Source organism: Palaemon carinicauda, chromosome 11, assembly GCF_036898095.1.
Source record: "Palaemon carinicauda isolate YSFRI2023 chromosome 11, ASM3689809v2, whole genome shotgun sequence".
NCBI lineage: Eukaryota > Metazoa > Arthropoda > Malacostraca > Decapoda > Palaemonidae > Palaemon > Palaemon carinicauda.
The window spans coordinates 56,369,959-56,389,958 of NC_090735.1; the positions used below are offsets into that span (position 1 = coordinate 56,369,959).

The following is a 20,000-nucleotide window of genomic DNA, read 5'->3' on the forward strand; positions in this document are numbered from 1 at the left end:
GCCCCTAGAGGTCGCATTCGTCGGAAGGCACGCCTTCCACTTCGCCTTAGGGGTCTCCCTTCATCAGCGGTGAAGAGGCGCCTTTTTGGTTCATCGTTGTTGCAGCCGTCCCCTGCAGAGGAGCCTCCACTGCATTCTGACCTTCATTCATCGATTGTCACTGCTCCTGCAACTAATCTTGTGACTTCAGCCCGGGACCTCTCTGCCATTAATTTTTAACAAGGGTTAACTACCTATACCGCTAGTTAGCGGGGGTAGGGGAGGGTAGCTCCCCCCTCCCCCTCGCCCCACCCCACCCACACACACACACACCTGTGATTGACATCACTTTGCTTTCGGCTCGGTTCAGTTAGTCAGCAGCCTTAATTCAGTGCCTTAGTCAGAGCTGTAACACAGGCATTCAAGCCCGTCCTGTCTTACTGCTCATCAGAGCAACCTTTAGCTCTAGACTCAAGACACAGAACCATGGCTTCCTCTACCCCTTTGAAGAGGAAAAGAGGAGTTTCCGACGCGGTCACTTCCCCGAGGGGAAAGCTGACTCCGTGCAGACCATCAAGGCAAGTCCCTCCAGTTTCTCCCCAGGGATACTCTCCCTCCCTGTCGGAAGAAAACCATCCATCACCAAGGGAACTGCATGAGGATAGACACTCTTCCATCGCACCAATGGAGGAAACCTCCCTTCACGCGGAGAGTTCCCCTCAATCTGAGACCAGGAGGGACATGACACTCAGGTCTTCGATGTTGGAGTCTTACCTCCTTCCTTGGAAGGAGTCCAAAGATTCAAAAACTCTGCCCAAGTCCTCCACTAGGGCTAGAACGGAGACAGCTAGCCACTCAAGTAATGTCCGCGACTCACCCCAAGAAGAGCTCTTGGGGATAGAAGGAGACTTCGCTGCGAGTCCTACATCAGGAGGAAACCAACAAGAATCAGAACATACATTCTGGCAGGTTCTGACTAATGAAGGTTCTCAATGGGTTTTCCAACCCAGAGATACTCCCTCGAGAGGGCAAAGACACTGTCTTAGACTGCGTCTTCGGCACTCAGAAACCCTCAAAGACCAGTGCAGCCCTGCCTTGGTCTCAAGGGTTGAAGAGTACCACGGACAAGATTACTTGCGCTCTCAGACCCAGCGCTCGCCTGCGCACTTGCGCTTTCGGATTCAGTGCGCTCCTGCGCAGTTGCGTTCTCAAATCCAATGCGCCAGCTTTTGCCAAAGAGCCAGCGTTCACCTGCACACCAGCGCTCTCAGATCCAATGCTCCCTAAAGAGCCAGTGCTCATCCTGCGCATCAGCGCTTGCCTGCTCGTCAGCGCTCTTTGTGTATTCACCGAAAACTGCGCTTCGTCAGAAACTGAGAACCAGCATCACCCTGTGCGCCATGGCTCCAGTACTCTCCTGCCCACTCTCACGTGCAATAGGCAAAAAGAATGAAAACTTTTTGACAGGTCACCAATCCTCTCCTCGCAAACGCATTACAGCATGGCCGCTAGGGAAAGAGGGAAGAGGCTTCACAGAACCGTTCAAGATCCCAAAGATTCCATCCTTCAAGGGGAATCAAATGCATCTACCATCGGTCGAGACTCCTCACAGGGAACCCTTGGTCTCTTTCTCTTCAGGAGTTTTTCTTGACAGTACCACCGTCATCAAACACGATCTGAACGTTGCAAACGGCGTATCATTAGCTCGCAAATCTCTAATTGCCAATGAGAAATCATTAACCAACTGATCGCTAGATCACCGTTTGCTGATCGCCAATTGCTAGCTCACATCTCTCCAATTGCTAACGATCTCCGATTGCCAGCATGCCGATCGCCGGTTACTGGTCAATAACCAGTCATCAGCTTGCTGATCACTAGATCGCCGATGGGCAGCTTATCTCTCTTCGATCATCGACCTCAGCTCGCTGATCTCTGACCAGCCAATTGTTAGCTTGCTGATCTCTGGCCAGCCAATCGTCAGCTCGTTGATCTTTAGCTCACCGATCACTGGTCTGCGATCGATTGCTGATCATCAATGGCTCCTCATCACCAACTGACTATCATTAAACCATTCTGCTGTGTCTCAGGGCTTTCCAAACCGATTACCAACTCATTAATCGCCAACCTTCCTTGGATGACTGACCAGACAGCCTTCATCTGCCTCAGTTACCATCTTTGGCTCACAGATTGCCGATTCACCGATCATCGGCAATTCGCCGTTCACCAGCAGTTCGTGACTCTAACTTACTAGTCAACCTCTGCCCGTGGTTGATCAGAAGGCATCAACTTCTCGCTACTTGCCATTCGCCATCATACCAATCTGCTAAAGTGATCGGCAAATGATCGACAACCCCCATCAGCGGTTTGTCGACATCTGACTACTCGCGAGCACTCTCCAACTGCACAGTAACCACGATACCCAGCCGGTAACCGTTGATTAATTTTTGCCAGACTGATGCTGCTCTAAGGAATAGTATCAATCCCATCAGGGCGCATGGTAGGGTTAAGCGTTGCCTTCCTTCTGTCAGTTAAAGGAGTTCTCTCCCAGGGAAGAATCCTTACACAGGGTATCGTGTCCCATCCTGTACTCCACAAGTCAAGACCCCAGCGTCAACAATCTCCCATGCCAAGGGATCCGCAAGGAGCTGGCCCTTTGTGTCGATGTCCACACCATGTTGGAGTTCGGACAAGGGCTAAGACCACAGGTCTTCATTTGCACGCTGGACCTAAAGGACGCATACTTCCAGGCCCAAACCATCCATCTTCTAGGAAGGATTGAAGATTCAGTCTAGACAAACAGGAAACACCAGTTCAGGGCACTGGGCTTCGGTCTCTCCACAGCACCCATCCTGGTTTCACAGGATCGGCTTCTGTCTCCTCCGTTTTTGGACGACTGACTGACCTTAGCAGACTTGGTGGCAACTTTGCATTAGCACCAGAACTTCTGAAGTCTTTTTACCAATATCGGGTGATCAAGGTAAACCTATGGAAGTCTTCCCTACTTCCTTCTTAAAAGACTGGTGTATCTGGGAATGATTCTAGATACCAATCTCCACAAAACGCTCTCATCAAAGACAGGCGTAGAAAAGTCACAAGACCCTTCAAAAAACGAGAAGAGCTCCCAGCCCAGAGTGACTTTTTTTTTCCTCGGACACCTATCATCTCTGGCCTGTCTATTCTGAAGTATCGAATAAAAGTACTGATGGAATAAAAGTACTGGATGAAAAAATCTTAACATTTAATAAAAATACTGATGGAATAAAAGTACTTGATGGAAAAAAATCTCAAAATTTGATAAAAGTACTGTATGGAATAAAAGTACTGCCCGGAAAAAAAAACTCGAAATTTAATAAAGGTACTGGATGGAATAAAAGTACTGACTGGAAAATAACGATTTCTTGAAGGGCGAGTCTACAATAGTATTGCATATTCTTTGGGTTCATTTTTCTAATTCTAAGATAGTTTCACTTGCTTCTCAAAAATTTACGACGTTAAATTCAGGACGCAGATATGATTTATTTATTTTATTATTATTATTATTAGTTTTATTTATTTTATTATTGCGCTTGCCATGAATAGCGAGTGGCCCTACGAATTGTAATCGCCAACGATAAATTAAACTCAGCAGTGTCCAAGGTTAGGCGAGCCCAATATCCCAAAATCCTGAAACCGCACGGGCTCATCAGCAGGTTCCTGTACGCTTGCGCACACGTGAGCAGAAGGTTGCTCACGCTCCAGCTCCTATCCTGCCTTCAACACCGTCCACGTTCCAGCTCCTGCGCGCCGCACGCCCTCGCCGTCACCTATGCGCGCGGTCACGCATGCACATGCGAAGTTCCTGTATCACACGATCCTGCCGCGTGCGATCCAGGGCAGGGCTCATCGCGCGACTACCAGGGCAGGGCTCATCGCGCGACTACCAGCGCAATTCGCGCCACGATCGCGCGACTACCAGCGCGATTCCCGCCACGATCGCCAGCGCGATCCCGCACGCGACTTCATGGAGCTTCAGGCAGACAGATCTACTTCTCGTTCCCCCCCTCGCAAGCGCAGAACAGCGCGTTCGCCGGAGGAGAGGAGGTTTCCGGACAGGTCTAAGGACTCTCTTTCAGCTCAGGTGACCCTCGTTTGTCGACTCTTCCTAGGGATCATTCGATCCTCTTCCCTCCAGTGGGAGTGTCTGACAGCGCGACTGTCAGCCAACAGCCCTGGTTTGGTACCATAGTCAGAGCTCTCATGCAGGCTTTTAAGCCTGTGTTCTCTGAACTAGGTCACAAAGCAGTGGCTACCTCGTCTCCCCTGAAGAGGAAGAGAAGAGTCCCCTCGGAAATCCTTGCGCAAGGCTCCTTCTCCCCCCCCCCCCCCCCCCAGACTTTCTCTCCCTCCCCTGTGGACGAGGATTTCCCATCCTCAGGGGAGTCGGACGAGCCGGTCCGTTCCCCCATCGCACCAATGGGGGAAACTTCGCCTCTACCTGAGAAGTCTCCTCACACCGGGTTGGAGAAGAGCCTGCATCCATCGTTGCTAGAGTCCTGTATCCCTCCCAGGAGGGAGCCGAAGGACTCGAAGACTTTGCTGAAGTCTTCTGCAAGGATCAGACAGGAACCAGCTAGACCTTCGGAGAATGTCCACGTGTCCCCCCAGGAAGAGCCACTGGGGACTGGAGACTTTGCTGCTAGCCCTTTGGGAGGAGAGCATCAAGAGTCAGAACATGCGTTCTGACAGTCTGAGCAGAGCAACGCAGACAGTGAGTACCGAATGGTCTTTGGATCCTCAAGTAGCCAACAAAGTCCTGACTTTGTGGGGTTCCCCGACTGTGGATCTGTTCGCTACAGCGCTGAACTTCAAGCTCCCGCTGTACTGCTCCCTGGTCCCGGACCCCAAGGCGCTCTGGCAAGATGCCTTCCAACAACGTTGGGACAACATCGACGTTTACGCCTTTCCCCCGTTCTGTCTGATGAGGAGGTTGCTCAACAAGACCAGAATATCGGTCACTCTATCGATGACCCTGATAGCTCCGCTGTGTCATCCCGCAGAGTGGTTTCTGGACCTCTTGCAACTCCCGACGGAGCCCCCGAGAGAACTCCCTCCACGTCACGAGCTACTCAGACAACCACACGCCAACATCTTCCACAAAGCCGTAGCTTCGCTTCGACTTCACGCCTGGAGACTATCCAGCACCTCCTCTCTGAGAGAGGATTTTCGCAACAAGTTGCGAATAGTATGTCTGGACACCTGCGAAGGTAATCCGCAGGGGTCTACCAGGCGAAGTGGCGAGTCTTCTGTGGTTGGTGTCGTGGAAGGGGTATCTCTCCACTCGTTGCCACTATTCCAGCAATAGCGGTGTTCTTCATGTATTTGCGGGAAGAAATGTGCCTTTCAGTCTCGACGGTGAAAGGCTATCGCTTGGCCTTAAGTCTAGCCTTCAGGCTCAAAGGAGTGAACATTTCTTCCTCGCTGGAACTTTCTTTACTCATACGGAGTTATGAGCTTACCTGCCCTCAGTCGGAAGTGAGACCTTCTCCATGGAACGTGGTTCGAGTTCTCAGGTCTCTGAAGAGACCTCCCTACGAACCCTTACGTCAGGCTTCAGATCGCCACCTTACTTGGACGAGGGTGTTCCTGCTAGCTTTGGCCTTGGCCAAACAAGTCAGCGAACTCCATGGTCTCTCATACGACATCGCCCATTCAAGGGGATGGGGGTAGGTAACGTTCAGGTTCGTCCCTGAGTTTGTTGCCAAGACTCAGAATCCGGGAGGGCCAGACCCTAGATTCGACTCTTTCCAGGTTTCGAGTCTTCGTTCTGTAACAGATGACTCTGACCATCTCCTACTGTGCCCAGTAAGGAGTCTGAGGTTGTATCTCAAAAGAACAGCTGCAGTTCGTCCCCAAGTGCAAGCCTTGTTTGTGAGCACTGGGAAAACGAAGAGGAGGGTCACCAGGAATAACCATCTCAGCCTGGATTCACAAGGTAATACACCTAGCCTTGAATCCTGACCCTCCTCCGTCACGTCGCCCCAGAGCACATGATGTCAGGGGCATAGCTGCGTCCCTAGCCTTCAAAAAGAACTATTCAGTGACGCAAGTCCTTCAAGCTGGGGTGTGGAAGCATCAGACGACCTTCACAGCCCACTACCTGCAAGACGTCACACAGGAGACTCGATACATTCTCTATCAGCCCTGTTGTGGCTGCACAACATCTGGTCTAACCTCAGGCTCCTTAATGGACAGGTAGCAGAAGGTTGAGGGCATTGTTACCCGGTTTTAGTCTGTGTGAATGAAAAGGTATGTCTGGCCCTTATTCTTTTCTTCATCTTCTCCTCCCTTGGAGAAAGCAGCATCCTGGGTTCTCTGCACAGCTGACCTCAAACCACTGCAGGTAAACCATGTTTCCTTGTGTTCCTAGTATTAAGATTAATACTGTCAAGTCCCCATACCCTGACGAGGTGGTATTGGGAGAGTCCTAGCCTAGATTTCCATCTGGAGAACTCCAGATCAACTTCCTAGGACAAGTCACTCTTCTCACCTTCACACACAGCTTAGGTAGGCCGCAGTAGTTGCACAGCAATGCTAGCGAGGTGCAGGGACTCCTTATTGCCTGAGTACTTACACACTCAAATATGGAGTCCCTGGGCAAAGCCAAAGCCAGTATGGCAGGGACTCACCACCCTTCCTAAGAGGCGAGTCACCCATATTAAATAGCGTGGTTTGTATTTCAGTTACGGAACAAATGACAAATTCGTAGATAATTTGTATTTTTCAATATTAAACTTAGCCGGTGATTATATAAGCTGCAACTCTGTTGCTCGACAGAAAACTCTACGTTAAAAATCCACCAGCGATCGCTATACAGGTAGGGGGTGTACATCAACAGCGCCATCTGTCGGGCAGGTACTCAGTACTCAATGTAAACACAGAACTCAATTTTCTCTCTGTCGGGCTACCGGCAAGACCTACTAATTCGCTGTGCTAACTGGATTTGTTTTCACAACTATTGGTGAAGTACACTATTCTAGTTTTGAGCTTTCGCTATGCAGGTGTTTTATCTTCATCTCAAAACTTGAACTCGTTTTGGATAGATTTAATTATGGTGACAAAGATAGTATGGACTTTCTTTCACTTTTAAATGGCCGACCCTAGCCCTTAGACGGAAGTATGTTTAGGCTTTTAGTAATTATATCACGTAATAGTAAATTTTAATGCTTTGTTTATATAGAACTTTCCTGAGAGTAGGCGGTCCTAACTTGGAAACCGAAGTTAATCAACGTTGAGCCCTTTATATCGTCTTTAGCTTTTAAAGAGCAAAGGATTTAAAACTTTTTAAATGTAATTTTTTATGAAAGAATTTCTTTGATAGTCTTCGTACTGTTTTCAAAGATGAACTAACGTTCAGTTTTTTATGCTACGCAGTTGTTGACGTTCAGGACGTTCAACATGCACTCTATCGTTACGATAGAGAGAGAGTGTATCACGGTTTCACTTTGCAGTAAGAGTAAATCGATTCTGACGTTTTTTTCATTCTTTCTTAGCTTAAATGTTTTAAATTCTAATTTAAAGGAACTTTTTATTTGAAAAACCTTTCAGTTTTTTCCTTTAGTCAAATAACATGTTTTTTTGACGATATATAATTGGGCTCTTCTCTTAGGTGCGAAATCAAGAGAGAAAGAGAGAGAGAGATAGAGACGGAGGGAGAGAGAGGAGAGAAAACGTTCCGTTCAACGGGTAACGTTGTTCTCGTGTTACTCACGTCCCTAGTCGCTGTACGGGGAGGAAGGATAAAACGTTTTTAGGTTTTTATTCTCGTCCCCAGGCTATGTGCGGTGAGAGATTGAAAACGTAGTTATATGAACTAGTGTTTAGTCTCTTTCCCAGCCACTGATTTTTCTTTTTATCTTAAAATATGTTTTCTGTTTTTTGCTGGTATTATGAGCTTGCATTATACGACTAATTTCGCAATTACTACCTTTTAATGAAGGGTAGAATTGCGTGTTTCAGGTAGAAATAAGTGCAAAACAGAAAATCGAAGTGATAAAGTGATATGCGCAAAGTGTTACAGTGTTGCGTCTGAGGCGCAAAGTGTTACAGTGTTGCGTCCGAGGGTTCGTCTGTTCGTGCCTGTCGTTCACCTAGTCCGGGACCTCTTACAAGCTCCCAAGCCCAGGGGAGAAGTAATGTCAAACGACTTATGGGTTCGAGAGGCCTTGACCAACGAACAGACGTTTTCCCTCTATGGTATCGGGTGTATCTTACCAAGATCTCCCCTACCATAAGACGAGAGAGACGTTGTTTCTCCTCGCCATCGGTAGGCTTTTCGCATAAGAAACCTGTCACAAGGTTTCGGAGCCCTTAAGCGAAAGTCAGTCCTTTCAGGACAGGTCCAGCGTCCTGGTTACAGCCATTAGGACAGCTCTGACCCTATGCAGTCATCGGATAACTGCTCGCCGCCTAACAAAAGCGTAACACAGACTCCGAGAGTCTTTTTTTGTAGGCAAAGTGTTGCGGTCACAGACGTTACCCTCGTCTATTACCACAACCATTTCCGTTGATCCTTAATGGGTTGTATGGTAAAACATGCAGTATATGCTTGCCTCCCTTATGGAAGACTATTCTGCCGATTAGTCCGTTGAGTCTAGCCGTTTATCTCATCGATATCCTGGCTTTCAGCCAACCTAACGTTCCTTTGTGCTTACTGTTGACGTTGGCGTAGCTTAGTCACGTCAGTCAGGTTGTTTAGAACCACACTCGATGCGGTCTCGTGTGGTTTTTCAGCCGCATTTGGACGTTAGGCCACTGGCTGATGCTCCTGTTGACGTTCAAGACGTTCACTAACAATCGGAGTTGACTTGTTTTGATGCTGTGCGTCAACCTCCGCATTCTAGAGTTGTTTTGACTGCTCAGTCTAGGCAGTCAAAGCAGTCTCGAGTGGACGCTGTGCATCCTCACGCACCTGTTGTGGTTGACAGTTCAGTTGTTGACAGTTCACAGACTGTCAAGCAGTTACATGACGTTGCGTTCTGGTCCGCTACTAATGCACCAGTAAGAGACTCAGCTTTTATCGGACAAGGTTCCTGTAGATGAGGAAGTTGCTGTTCTCCCTCCTACTGATATTCCCTTGAGGACTCTGTCAGATGGAGAGGAGCCTAAAGCTGCTTTGCCTCCTATGGACTTTAATTAAATCATGATGATTTTTTTTAAGGATCTTCGTCCGGATATTTTTGTAACTGCTGCTCCTCGTTCGCCTAAACGTCAGAGCTTACACTAGGCCTAGCTACTTCGAAGCCGTTGTTTTTAAGCTAGTGAGTGCTCTCTCGCTCTCCTAGAGAGCGTTACGTTGGCTAGGCGACTGGTTTTTCACCAGGAGGAGTTTGGGGGATACAGCCTTTGCTTTCCCTTCTTTTAAACTGGTTTATAAAGCGAAAGTCTGATATGACACGAGAGAAGTTCTTGGCTTGGGAGTTCATGCCTCTGCCCAGATAGACTTCTCAATTTTGGTAGACTCTCCCTGGCGCCTAGCCAGGAGACGCTCCAAGTTGTTTACAGGTCAACTTCACAGATGTTGTCGAGCCTTTGAAGTTTTGCTGTACTATTATGTCACGCATAACAAGGCTTTCAGGGATGGTAAACGGTTCCGCCTCAGTCGCTAACCCCGTCTGTTGCCACATCTGCTCCCGTAGACCCTAAATGGGCTTTGCTGCAAGACATGCAGTCCAAGCTTGCGTCCTTGATAGAGGACTTAAATGCGGAGAAAAACCTTCTGGCCAACAACCTTCCAACCGGTCGGTTGTGCTCCCTGTTGACGCTGAGGTAACCTACTCGCGTCTGCCAGTTGAGGTGGTTACTCCACCGATGCGACCTAGTGTGGGTTGCCAGCCGCACGTTGACATTAAGCGACGCTCGGAGGTGGTTTTTGACGTTCAGGACGTTCAACAACCAGCAGAGGTGACTTGTTTTGACGCAGTGCGTCAACCTCAGCAACCCGGTAGGGTGCTGACTGCACAACCCAGACGGTCTAGACAGTCTCAGGTTGACGCTGTGCTTCCTCGCGCACTCATGGTTGTTGACAGTTCACAGACTGTGCAGCAGTTCCATGATATTGCGTCCGGCTCCGTCACGCATTCACCAGTGCGACCGGATTCAGCGAGCCAGACGTTACCCACTCCGTTGCCGTTTCCTCATCAGTTTCGGATGAGGAACCCTCTGATGAGGACGTTGCTGAACAACAAGACGATCAGCCCCCAGCCCTGCTATCCATCCAGAAGATGCTGAAGAAGGAACGCTGCTCAGTCAGGCTGTGGATGAGTCTGGTAGGGACACTGTCATCCGTGGATCAATTTGTGTCACTAGGAAGACTACACCTCCGTCCTCTTCAATACCATCTAGCTTTTCACTGGAAAAAGGACAAGACGCTAGAAGCGGTCTCGATCCCGGTTTCCGAAAAGATAAAGTCTTGTCTGACTTGGTAAAAGGACAATATCAACCTAAGAGAGGGTCTTCCCCTGGCTGTTCAGACTCCCAACCACGTTCTCTTCTCGGACGCATCGGACGTAGGCTGGGGTGCGACATTAGACGGTCGGGAATGCTCGGGGATATGGAACTCGAGTCAAAGGACAATGCATTTCAACTGCAAGGAGCTACTGGCAGTACATCTGGCCTGGAAAAGCTTCAGGTCTCTCCTTCAAGGCAAAGTGGTGGAGGTGAACTCGGACAACACCACGGCTTTGGCGTACATCTCCAAGCAAGGAGGGACCTACTCTCTGACGTTGTACGAGATCGCAAGGGACCTCCTCACCTGGTCAAAAGGTCTAGACATATCACTAGTAACGAGGTTCATCCAAGGCAACTTGAATGTCATGGCAGATTGTCTCAGTCGGAAGGGACAAATAATTCCAACAGAATGGACCCTCCACAAGGATGTATGCAAGAGACTTTGGGCCACCTGGGGCCAGCCAACCATAGATCTCTTCGCAACCTCGATGACCAAGAGGCTCCCAATATTTTGCTCACCAATCCCGGACCCAGCAGCAGTTCATATAGATGCCTTTCTCCTAGATTGGTCACATCTAGATCTATATGCATTCCCTCCGTTCAAGATTGTCAACAAGGTACTGCAGAAGTTCGCCTCTCACGAAGGGACAAGGTTGACGCTAGTTGCTTCCCTCTGGCCCGCGAGAGAATGGTTCACAGAGGTACTTCGATGGCTAGTAGACGTTCCCAGAACACTTCCCCTAAGGGTGGACCTTCTACGTCAGCCACACATAAAGAAGGTACACCAAGGCCTCCACGCTCTTCGTCTGACTGCCTTCAGACTATCGAAAGACTCTCGAGAGCTAGAGGCTTTTCGAAGGAGGCAGCCAGAGCGATTGCTAGAGCAAGGAGAACATCCACCCTTAGAGTCTACCAATCGAAGTGGGAAATCTTCCGAAACTGGTGCAAGTCAGTATCCGTATCCTCGACCAGTACCTCTGTAACTCAAATAGCTGACTTCCTCTTATATCTGAGGAAAGAACGATATCTTTCAGCTCCCTCTATCAAGGGTTACAGAAGCATGTTGGCATCAGTCTTCCGTCACAGAGGCTTAGATCTTTCGAACAATAAAGATCTACAGGACCTCCTTAAGTCTTTTTGAGACCACGAAGGAGCGTCGTTTGGTTACACCTGGTTGGAATTTAGACGTGGTACTAAGATTCCTTATGTCAGACAGGTTTGAACTGCTACAATCAGCCTCCCTGAAAGATCTCACCTTAAAGACTCTTTTCCTGGTATGCTTAGCCACAGCTAAAAGAGTCAGTGAGAATCATGCCTTCAGCAAGAACATCGGATTCTCATCCAAAACGGCTACATGTTCTACAACTTGGTTTTCTAGCCAAAACGAGCTGCCTTCTCGGCCTTGGCCAATATCGTTCGATATTCCAAACTTATCGTATGGTTTGAAATGAACTAGAAAGAGTCTTATGCCCTGTAAGAGCTCTTAAGTTCTATTTAAAACGAACTAAACCTTTACAAGGCCCGTCTGAAGCTTTATGGTGTTCAGTTAAGAAACCATCTTTGCCTATGTCAAAGAATGCTTTATCCTATTTTATCAGACTGTTAATACGAGAAGCTCATTCCCATCTGAATGAGGAAGACCAAGCTTTGCTGAAGGTAAGGACACACGAAGTTAGAGCTGTCGCAACTTCCGTGGCCTTTAAACAAAATAGATCTCTGCAAAGTATAATGGACGCAACCTATTGGAAAAGCAAGTCAGTGTTCGCGTCTTTTTATCTTAAGAATGTCCAGTCTCTTTACGAGAACTGCTACATTCTGGGACCATTCGTAGCAACGAGTGCAGTAGTGGGTGAGGGCTCAACCACTACAATTCCCTAATTCCATAACCTTTTTAATCTTTCTCTTGAAATGTTTTATTATTGTTTTTGGGTTGTCCGGAAGGCTAAGAAGCCTTTCGCATCCTAGTTGATTTGGCGGGTGGTCAAAGTCATTTCTTGAGAAGCGCCTAGATTAGAGGTTTTGATGAGGTCCTGTTGTATGGGTTGCAACCCTTGATACTTCAGCTCCTAGGGGTCGCTCAGCATCCTAAGAGGATCGCGAGGCTCCGTAAGGAAGACGTACTTAAAAAGGCAGAGTAATTGTTCAAGTCGACTTCCTTACCAAGTACTTATTTATTTTATGTTTGTTATTTTGAATAACTGCTAAAATGAAATAAAAAATCCTTAGCTCATAATAATGTAAACAATTATTGCTGGTCTCTACCCACCCCCCTGGGTGTGAATCAGCTTATATAATCACCGGCTAAGTTTAATATTGAAAAATGTTATTTTTATAATAAAATAAATTTTTGAATATACTTACCCGGTGATTATATATTAAAGGACCCTCCCTTCCTCCCCAATAGAGACCCAGTGGACCGAGGAGAAAATTGAGTTCTGTGTTTACATTGAGTACTGAGTACCTGCCCTACAGATGGCGCTGTTAATGTACACCCCCCTACCTGTATAGCGATCGCTGGCGGATTTTTAACGTAGAGTTTTCTGTCGAGCAACAGAGTTGCAGCTTATATAATCACCGGGTAAGTATATTCAAAAATTTATTTTATTATAAAAATAACATTTTTCCTAACTATACAAACCTTAGCTATTTAATCAAACTTGCCCGCCAGCCCTATCCCCCGTGAAGTCCTACCTCTAAGCAAAGTGAAGTATTCACTAGTGTGTGTGAGGGGGGGGGGTAGCAAGCTACCCCTCCCTACCCCCTGTTAACTAGGGGTGGGGTTGTAAATCTTTGTTAAAACTCAAATGGCTCGTCATTCAGCTCCGCCGAAGTAATAACCCATATTAAATAGCTAAGGTTTGTATAGTTAGGAAAAATACAAATTATCTATGAATTTGTCATTTGTTCCGTAACTGAAATACAAACCACGCTATTTAATATGGGTGACTCGCCCCTTAGGAAGGGTGGTAAGTCCCTGCCATACTGGCTTTGGCTTTGCCCCGGGGACTCCATATTTGAGTGTGTAAGTACTCAGGCAATAAGGAGTCCCTGCACCTCGCTAGCATTGCTGTGCAGCTACTGCGGCCATACCCTGGCGAGGTGGTATTGGGAAAGTCTGGGTTACAACAGTTTTTCCTACAAAATGACTGAATAACTTTACCTAGACAGTCACACTTCTAAATATCTCAACACACAGCTTGCATAGGCCGCGGATCTTGCGTAGCAAGGTTTTAGCGAGGCGTAGGGACTCCTTATTTTGAATACTAACTCAGATAAGAATCCCCCGGGTAAAGCCAAAAGCCAGATATGTAGGGACGTCCACCCTTCCTAATGGGTTAGTCACCCCCAAATAAATAGCATAGGTTTGTATTCCAGTTATGGAACAAATGACATTCGTAGATAATTTATATTTTTCCTAACGATACAAACCTTAGCTATTTATACAAACTTGCCCGCCAGCTCTATCCTCCTTGAAGTTCTACTTTCAAGCAAATAGAGCTAAATCACCAGTGTGTAAGTGGGAGCAGTAGCAAGCTACCCCCCTCTAACTAGCGGTAGGGATAGTTAGCCCTTGCTAAATTTTAATGGCTCGTCATTTCAGCTTTGCAGAAAGTAATACCCCTGAATATAAATAGCTAAGGTTTGTATCGTTAGGAAAAATACAAATTATCTGCAAATTTGTCATATAACACAGATCAGCTTGTGAATATCTTAGGTTAGATTCATAGACTCAGTGCTACCCAACTTAAGTCAGTCCCCAATGAAAGCATAGATATTTAAGACTTATCTCATGATTACCAAGGTGTTTAAAGTCTTTCATGCGTTGTCTATTGGACTTATTTCATTGACATAGAGGCTAGTTCCCATGGCTGGCTCCCCAGTGAGATCTCCAGTAGTTCCTGAATCATCATTAGTCATCATTAGTCAAGCATTCCCCTTTACCTTCTGGTTTAGATGGAGCAGGAATACAGAATAATCTACTCTAGTAGCTGCATGATCCTCATTGCAGGAACTCCTCTTGTCCAGGGAATCTAATTCACAAACGTATCAGAGAGGTGTGGGACACAAACCTGAGTATTGTTTCTGTCGTCAGGTTATGCACTAATCCCTGAATGAAATGCATCTGCTTAGAACCTGTATTGACATTTTGCGTTAAAGACTTTCTTATGCTGAAGGTCAAGGTGAATTCTTAGTGGCCTGTCGGGTGGGCAGGACTTCCCTGCCACTAGGTAATAAATACTGCCACCTCATTAAAAGTTAAAGAGTTGTATCCAGGCTTGCTGAAAGCATACTGCTATTAAAGGATTCAGGTTTGTATACTTAGGAAAAATACAAATTACTTTAAAAATTTGTGATTTTGTAAAATACAGTAATTTCATTTGGATACTTTGCAAGAGTGAATTACTAATTATATAATAGTTTACGTTTCAATTGATAATGTGTTTGCTTCTCAGGTTATTCAAACATGGCGTCTTCGAGCACTGGTGAAAGCACCAGTAAGATGGGACAATCTCAGGTTGCCCAGAGAATGTGGGAAATGGCTAACAACATGGTATATGTGAGCTCTGCTGATGAAATATACCAGTATGACCGAAAAGAACAGCAAGACATTCTTCATGCCAAGCCGTGGGAAAAAGAGTACGTATGCATGATTTAAGAAATACTGTAGCATGGTTATTATTATAAATACTGTAGGGATCTCAGTCTTTTTTCACATAACATTTGTAAGTTTACAGTTTTAATCATTATCAGTCCCAATAATTCTTAGAAGTATTTATTTTATGGGTATGAACTTTTTCTGTTTTGGATGCCCTTGATGTCTTCCCTTCACTTAAATAGAGTTTGTCAACTTTGCAGTGTCAGTCGTAATGAGTAAAAGGAAAAGTTTACCCTTTAGAAAGAATTCCTCATTTACTAGTTGATCAAGTCTTGGACTGGGCCTGACTTTTCAAGATTAGTGGAGATGCATTTCTGCATTAGGGGATGGGGATATTAATTAGAAAAACTTAAAAACTTTTGATACTTTTTCCTCGCCTATCTTTAAAGTTTGTCACTATCAGATGTTTTATGACTCATTAATTGAATATAGAATAATACTGAAGTATAGTACAGTAAATGTGAAATGGCTATACTGTTGTAGCAGTGTTTGGAATTGGCTATTGGTGATACAGGTTATTGGTGTGTGTATTCATTCATTTTTGTTTTATTTCAGCCCTCATTTTTTCAAACAAATCAAGATATCTGCATTGGCATTGCTGAAAATGGTCATGCATGCTCGTTCTGGTGGTACGCTAGAGGTTTGTATTATTGGAACTTTGTTTTATTGAGTTTATGATTTTATACTAGTTGCCCTTAAATGTGTTCCAATGATAATTATGCTATCCTAGTTAACATTTGATCACTGGCACTGCTGTATTAATTGCAGTACAGGTACAGCATGTAGGGTTATGGTGGGGCATGTAGTACAGTAGTAGCATCAACCAAACTTGCTAAAGTCCAGGTATTAAACCAGCAGGATGGGACACTTTGCTCTGATACTAACTATAGGTAAGTCCCAACCCTTTGTAACTGGACTTTAGTTGTATTACTGGCCTAGTGAGGGACACTTTTGATCTTTGACTTTGTCCCTAGACCATTTTACAGATACATTTTATAAATGCCCCTTTGTTTTGGCACTTTATACAAACCTTATGCTCCTTACATAGGACTATTATTTCGGCGATAGGGAAACTGTAGTCTCTAAAACTTTTTGTGAGGTGTAACTACCCTTCGGTAGTTAGCAGAGGGGGTAGCGGGGGTAGACAAACCACTCTGCTCACACCAGCACTAGTAAACAACCGTCACTTTTTATTTCGGCTTGGTAGAGTAAAGACGTAGTCTTGCTTTCCTGTCAAAATCTTTTAACCGGCTTACAATTAAAAGCAACTGACCTAAAAGTTTAAGAATTTCTTTTTTTTCAGATGGTGACCCTGGATTTCCCGTTGCTTCCCTAGTGGAGCATCGGTGGCCATCACTGAGGGAAGTCTCTTCCATTACCGCTTGATGTAACTCCTACCTTCTTTGGGGCTTTCGGGTCTTCCCGCTAAGGAATGTTTTCGAGGGTGTTACAGTTTACTGTACTGCACCACTCTCTGCTTCTGCTCACCTTCGTTCCCGCCGCTCTGGCATAGGAACGAGGGCAGTGGCAGACTGGTTCCATTCAGGGTTTCTAGTTGGGGGTTCCCTTTGGGGTGAATCCAGAAACGAGTTTTGGCCGCTTCACAGGCAGTACTTGATGCCAACCTTCAGCTTGAGCTCATATCACTGACAGGAAGCAGAGAACTCTGCCTGGAGGTTTGCCTCCAGGTATTGGACAACTTCCCCTTCCAAGGGAGAGTTAACTTCCACCAGGTGTTAGGCAATTTCTTTGGGCAACAGTGTTGCATTTCGTCACATATACATTACTCCCGCAAGAGACTCCACGCGCTCCCTTAGGGGGCTATTAAACTTTGCATAGCCTGGCCAATCAGAGCCTTTTCCAGTTTTTCATATCAGGAACATAGAGATCTGAGATGCATTCGCCTCTTTTCTAAGGGATACCTGTCATCAGGGAGGAGGAGGTCTCATTCACAAATATATATCAGTGTTTTTCAATTGAGTTTGGATGCATTGAACTGTTTGGGCCGCTTTCGGTTTTGGCCTGCAAGTGGAAGTCGGTATAGCTTTCACAAGGAAGGGCATCCCTCTCACCTGTCTTGACGGGAGAAAATGTCACAGAAGTTGGGGACAATTGAGAGACCCTAGTGTCTGATCCTCAAACGGTCCTAACCCTCTGCGTGAGGTGACACGTCCTGCTGTTTTTTCTCCTTCCTTCTGTTGACTTGACATTCAGAGATTTTGACCTAGTTATCACTGGAGGTTATTTGCCAAGGATGTACCTAGAGTCATCCTATGAGAAATAATTTGCCACTACGGGTTGCGAGGCTCCGGCCTATGCTCAACCCCTCAAGTGTTCACAAGAATGTTCATTCCAGTTGCAACCAGGGTCAGTGGCAATGCATCAGCCCTCCATGTCTCTTATGCTAGTGTTTGATTTTAGCAGACTCATCAGTCAGAAGGGGTGAAACATATAGGTGTCTCCTGGATGTTGGAGGGCCTTAGAGGTGCCTGGTTACCTCATACTGGTTAACAGTGCTCCAGAAACTTCTGGGCTTGAGACATCCTAGACCGTCATCTCATTCGCAACTCCTGCCAGGGTCAAGACTTAGATGGCGGATTATTATTACTATTATTATTATTAATATTATTATTATTATTATTGTTATTATTATTATTATTATTATTATTATTGTTATTGTTATTATTACAAGTTAGGCTATAAACCTAGTAAGAAAAGCATGATGCTATAAGCCCAAGGGATTCAACAGGGAAAAAATAAGATTAAACAGTATACCCGAGTGGATCCACAATCAAGAGAATTCTAATCCAAGACAGTTGAAGGCCATGGTACAGAGGCTGTGGCACTACAATGGTTTGATTTTGGAATGTCCTTCTAGAAGAGATGATTACCATAGCTAAAGAGTCTCTTCTAACCTTACCAAGAGGAAAGTAGCTACTGAACAATTACATTGCAGTAGTTAACCCCTTGGGCAAAGAAGAACTGTTTAATAGTTTCGGTGTTGTCAGGTGTGTGAGGACAGAGGAGAATGGGGTAAGAATAGGCCAGACTATTTGGTGTACGGTATGTGTAGGCAAAGATAATGGGAGCCTTAACCAGAGAGAGGGATCTAAGGTAATACTGTCTGGCCAGTCAAAGGAGCCAATAACTCAAGCAATAGTATCTCAACGAGTGTGGGTGGCCTGGCTGACATACTACCCATGGATAGAAAGGTCCCTTGAAGCTCACTATCTGAGAAATTAAGGAATTCACCACAATCTGTCGTGTCCCTACGACTTTATACCTGGAGGTTATTCAGCATCTCTCTCAGAGAGGCCTTACACTAGCAATAACGAAAAGGATGGCTGGTTACCCCCGTAGGTGGTTGTTCTCCTCATATCAGGCTAAGTGGTCTATCCGCTAAGGTTGAGGCTGTGAAGAGAGGCCACATCCCGCTCGACATCGTTCTCCTAGGGACAGAGAAGCTTTCTGTATCTCTGGAGGAAAGATCCTGCTTTGTCTCGACCGTGACAAAATACTGCTCTACGTTTTAATTTGAATGGAGTCAACTTTCCTCGACGGAACTCTCCTCATGCAGAATGTCGATCTTACTAGTCCCCAATCAGAAGTTAGACCAACTCCTCGGAGCATAGTTCTTGTACCACGCTCTTGGAAAGGAGCACTTCATAACGCTAGTCTTTCCTCAGATCATGACTGGACTCTCAAGATGGTTGCTTTTCCTTCTCGCTTTGTCCACTGCTTTAAGAACCAACGAAGGACATGGTCTCTTCTATGGCATATCCAAGCCAGGGGATGGAGGTCAGATAATACTTTACTTTGGCACTGAGTCTGTTGCTAAGACTCAGACTCCAGCTGTAGCAGACCAGTGAGTTTGGGTCCCTCTGAATTGAGAGTCTTCGTACTATCCTTTGACCAAGATCAGTTGTTACTATGTAGTATAAGAGCGCTGAGGCATTATCTTGAACAATCTGCAGGAAGTTGCCGGTATGTAAACAAGCTTTTTGTGAGCAGCGTCAAGAGGAGGGTCACCAAGAATAAGATCTCCTCTTGGATTCTACAGGTCATAGATCGTGCTTTGAATCCAGACTCTCCTCCATAAGATCGTAGACCAGAGCTCATGTTGTTAGGGGCATAAGTATGTCTCTAGCATTTAAAAAGAACTACTCTGTGGCGCAGGCATTTCAAGCGGGTGTTTGGAAGCGTCAGACGACCTTCAAAGCCCACTGCCTGCAAGACGTAACTCACAGGAACTTGAATACCTTCTCCGTAGGTCCTGTGGTGGCTGCACAACATGTGGTTTGAAATACCTTTACTCCCCTACAGGACAAGTAGCAGTCGGTCAAGGACAGACTTTACTCGGGATTAGTCTGGGATGAATCGTAGAGTGACTGGCCTCTTCTTCCTTCATCTTCCCCTCTCTTTAGGACAGCACCCGTGTAACTATGCAAGCTGTCCTCCTCTGTCTTCAGGTGTAAACCATATCCCTTGTATAGCTTAAAATGGGAAATATATTTGTTACATCCCCATGCTCCTATTAAGGGGTGTGGCAATGGCTAGATTAAGTAAGGAAAGTGTTCCACTCCAAGAATTCTTACTGTCAAATCACAATGCTTAGGTCTCACACACAATGATTGCCCAGGCCGTCGGCTCTGGCACATAGCCAATAGTTAGCGAGGTGTCAGGGTACCTCTATTAAGCTTGTGCGAAGTACAGAGTCATACCTCGGGTCAAGTTACCAGCCAGTTGGTTAGGACTTTCACCCACCTAAGAGTGAGTCTCCATAGTAAAGAGCAAAAGGGTTTGTATTAGTTGTTGGAACAAATGACAAATTTGAAAGTAATATGTATGTTTCCTAACAACAGTATACTGTACAAACCTT

The 20,000-nt window shown here is 46.0% G+C and overlaps 1 protein-coding gene across 2 annotated transcripts in view; it reads left to right on the top strand.

Moving 5' to 3' along the window:
- Nucleotides 1-20,000, top strand: part of CSN5 (COP9 signalosome subunit 5) — an 81,811-nt gene that overhangs the window by 41,957 nt on the left and 19,854 nt on the right. For both annotated transcript variants that reach the window (XM_068383031.1, XM_068383032.1), the window contains exons 2-3: nucleotides 14,919-15,102; nucleotides 15,677-15,761. In XM_068383031.1, the coding sequence (XP_068239132.1) occupies nucleotides 14,930-15,102; nucleotides 15,677-15,761 (258 nt within the window). In that variant the 5' untranslated portion in view covers nucleotides 14,919-14,929. The remainder of the gene's footprint in view (nucleotides 1-14,918; nucleotides 15,103-15,676; nucleotides 15,762-20,000) is intronic.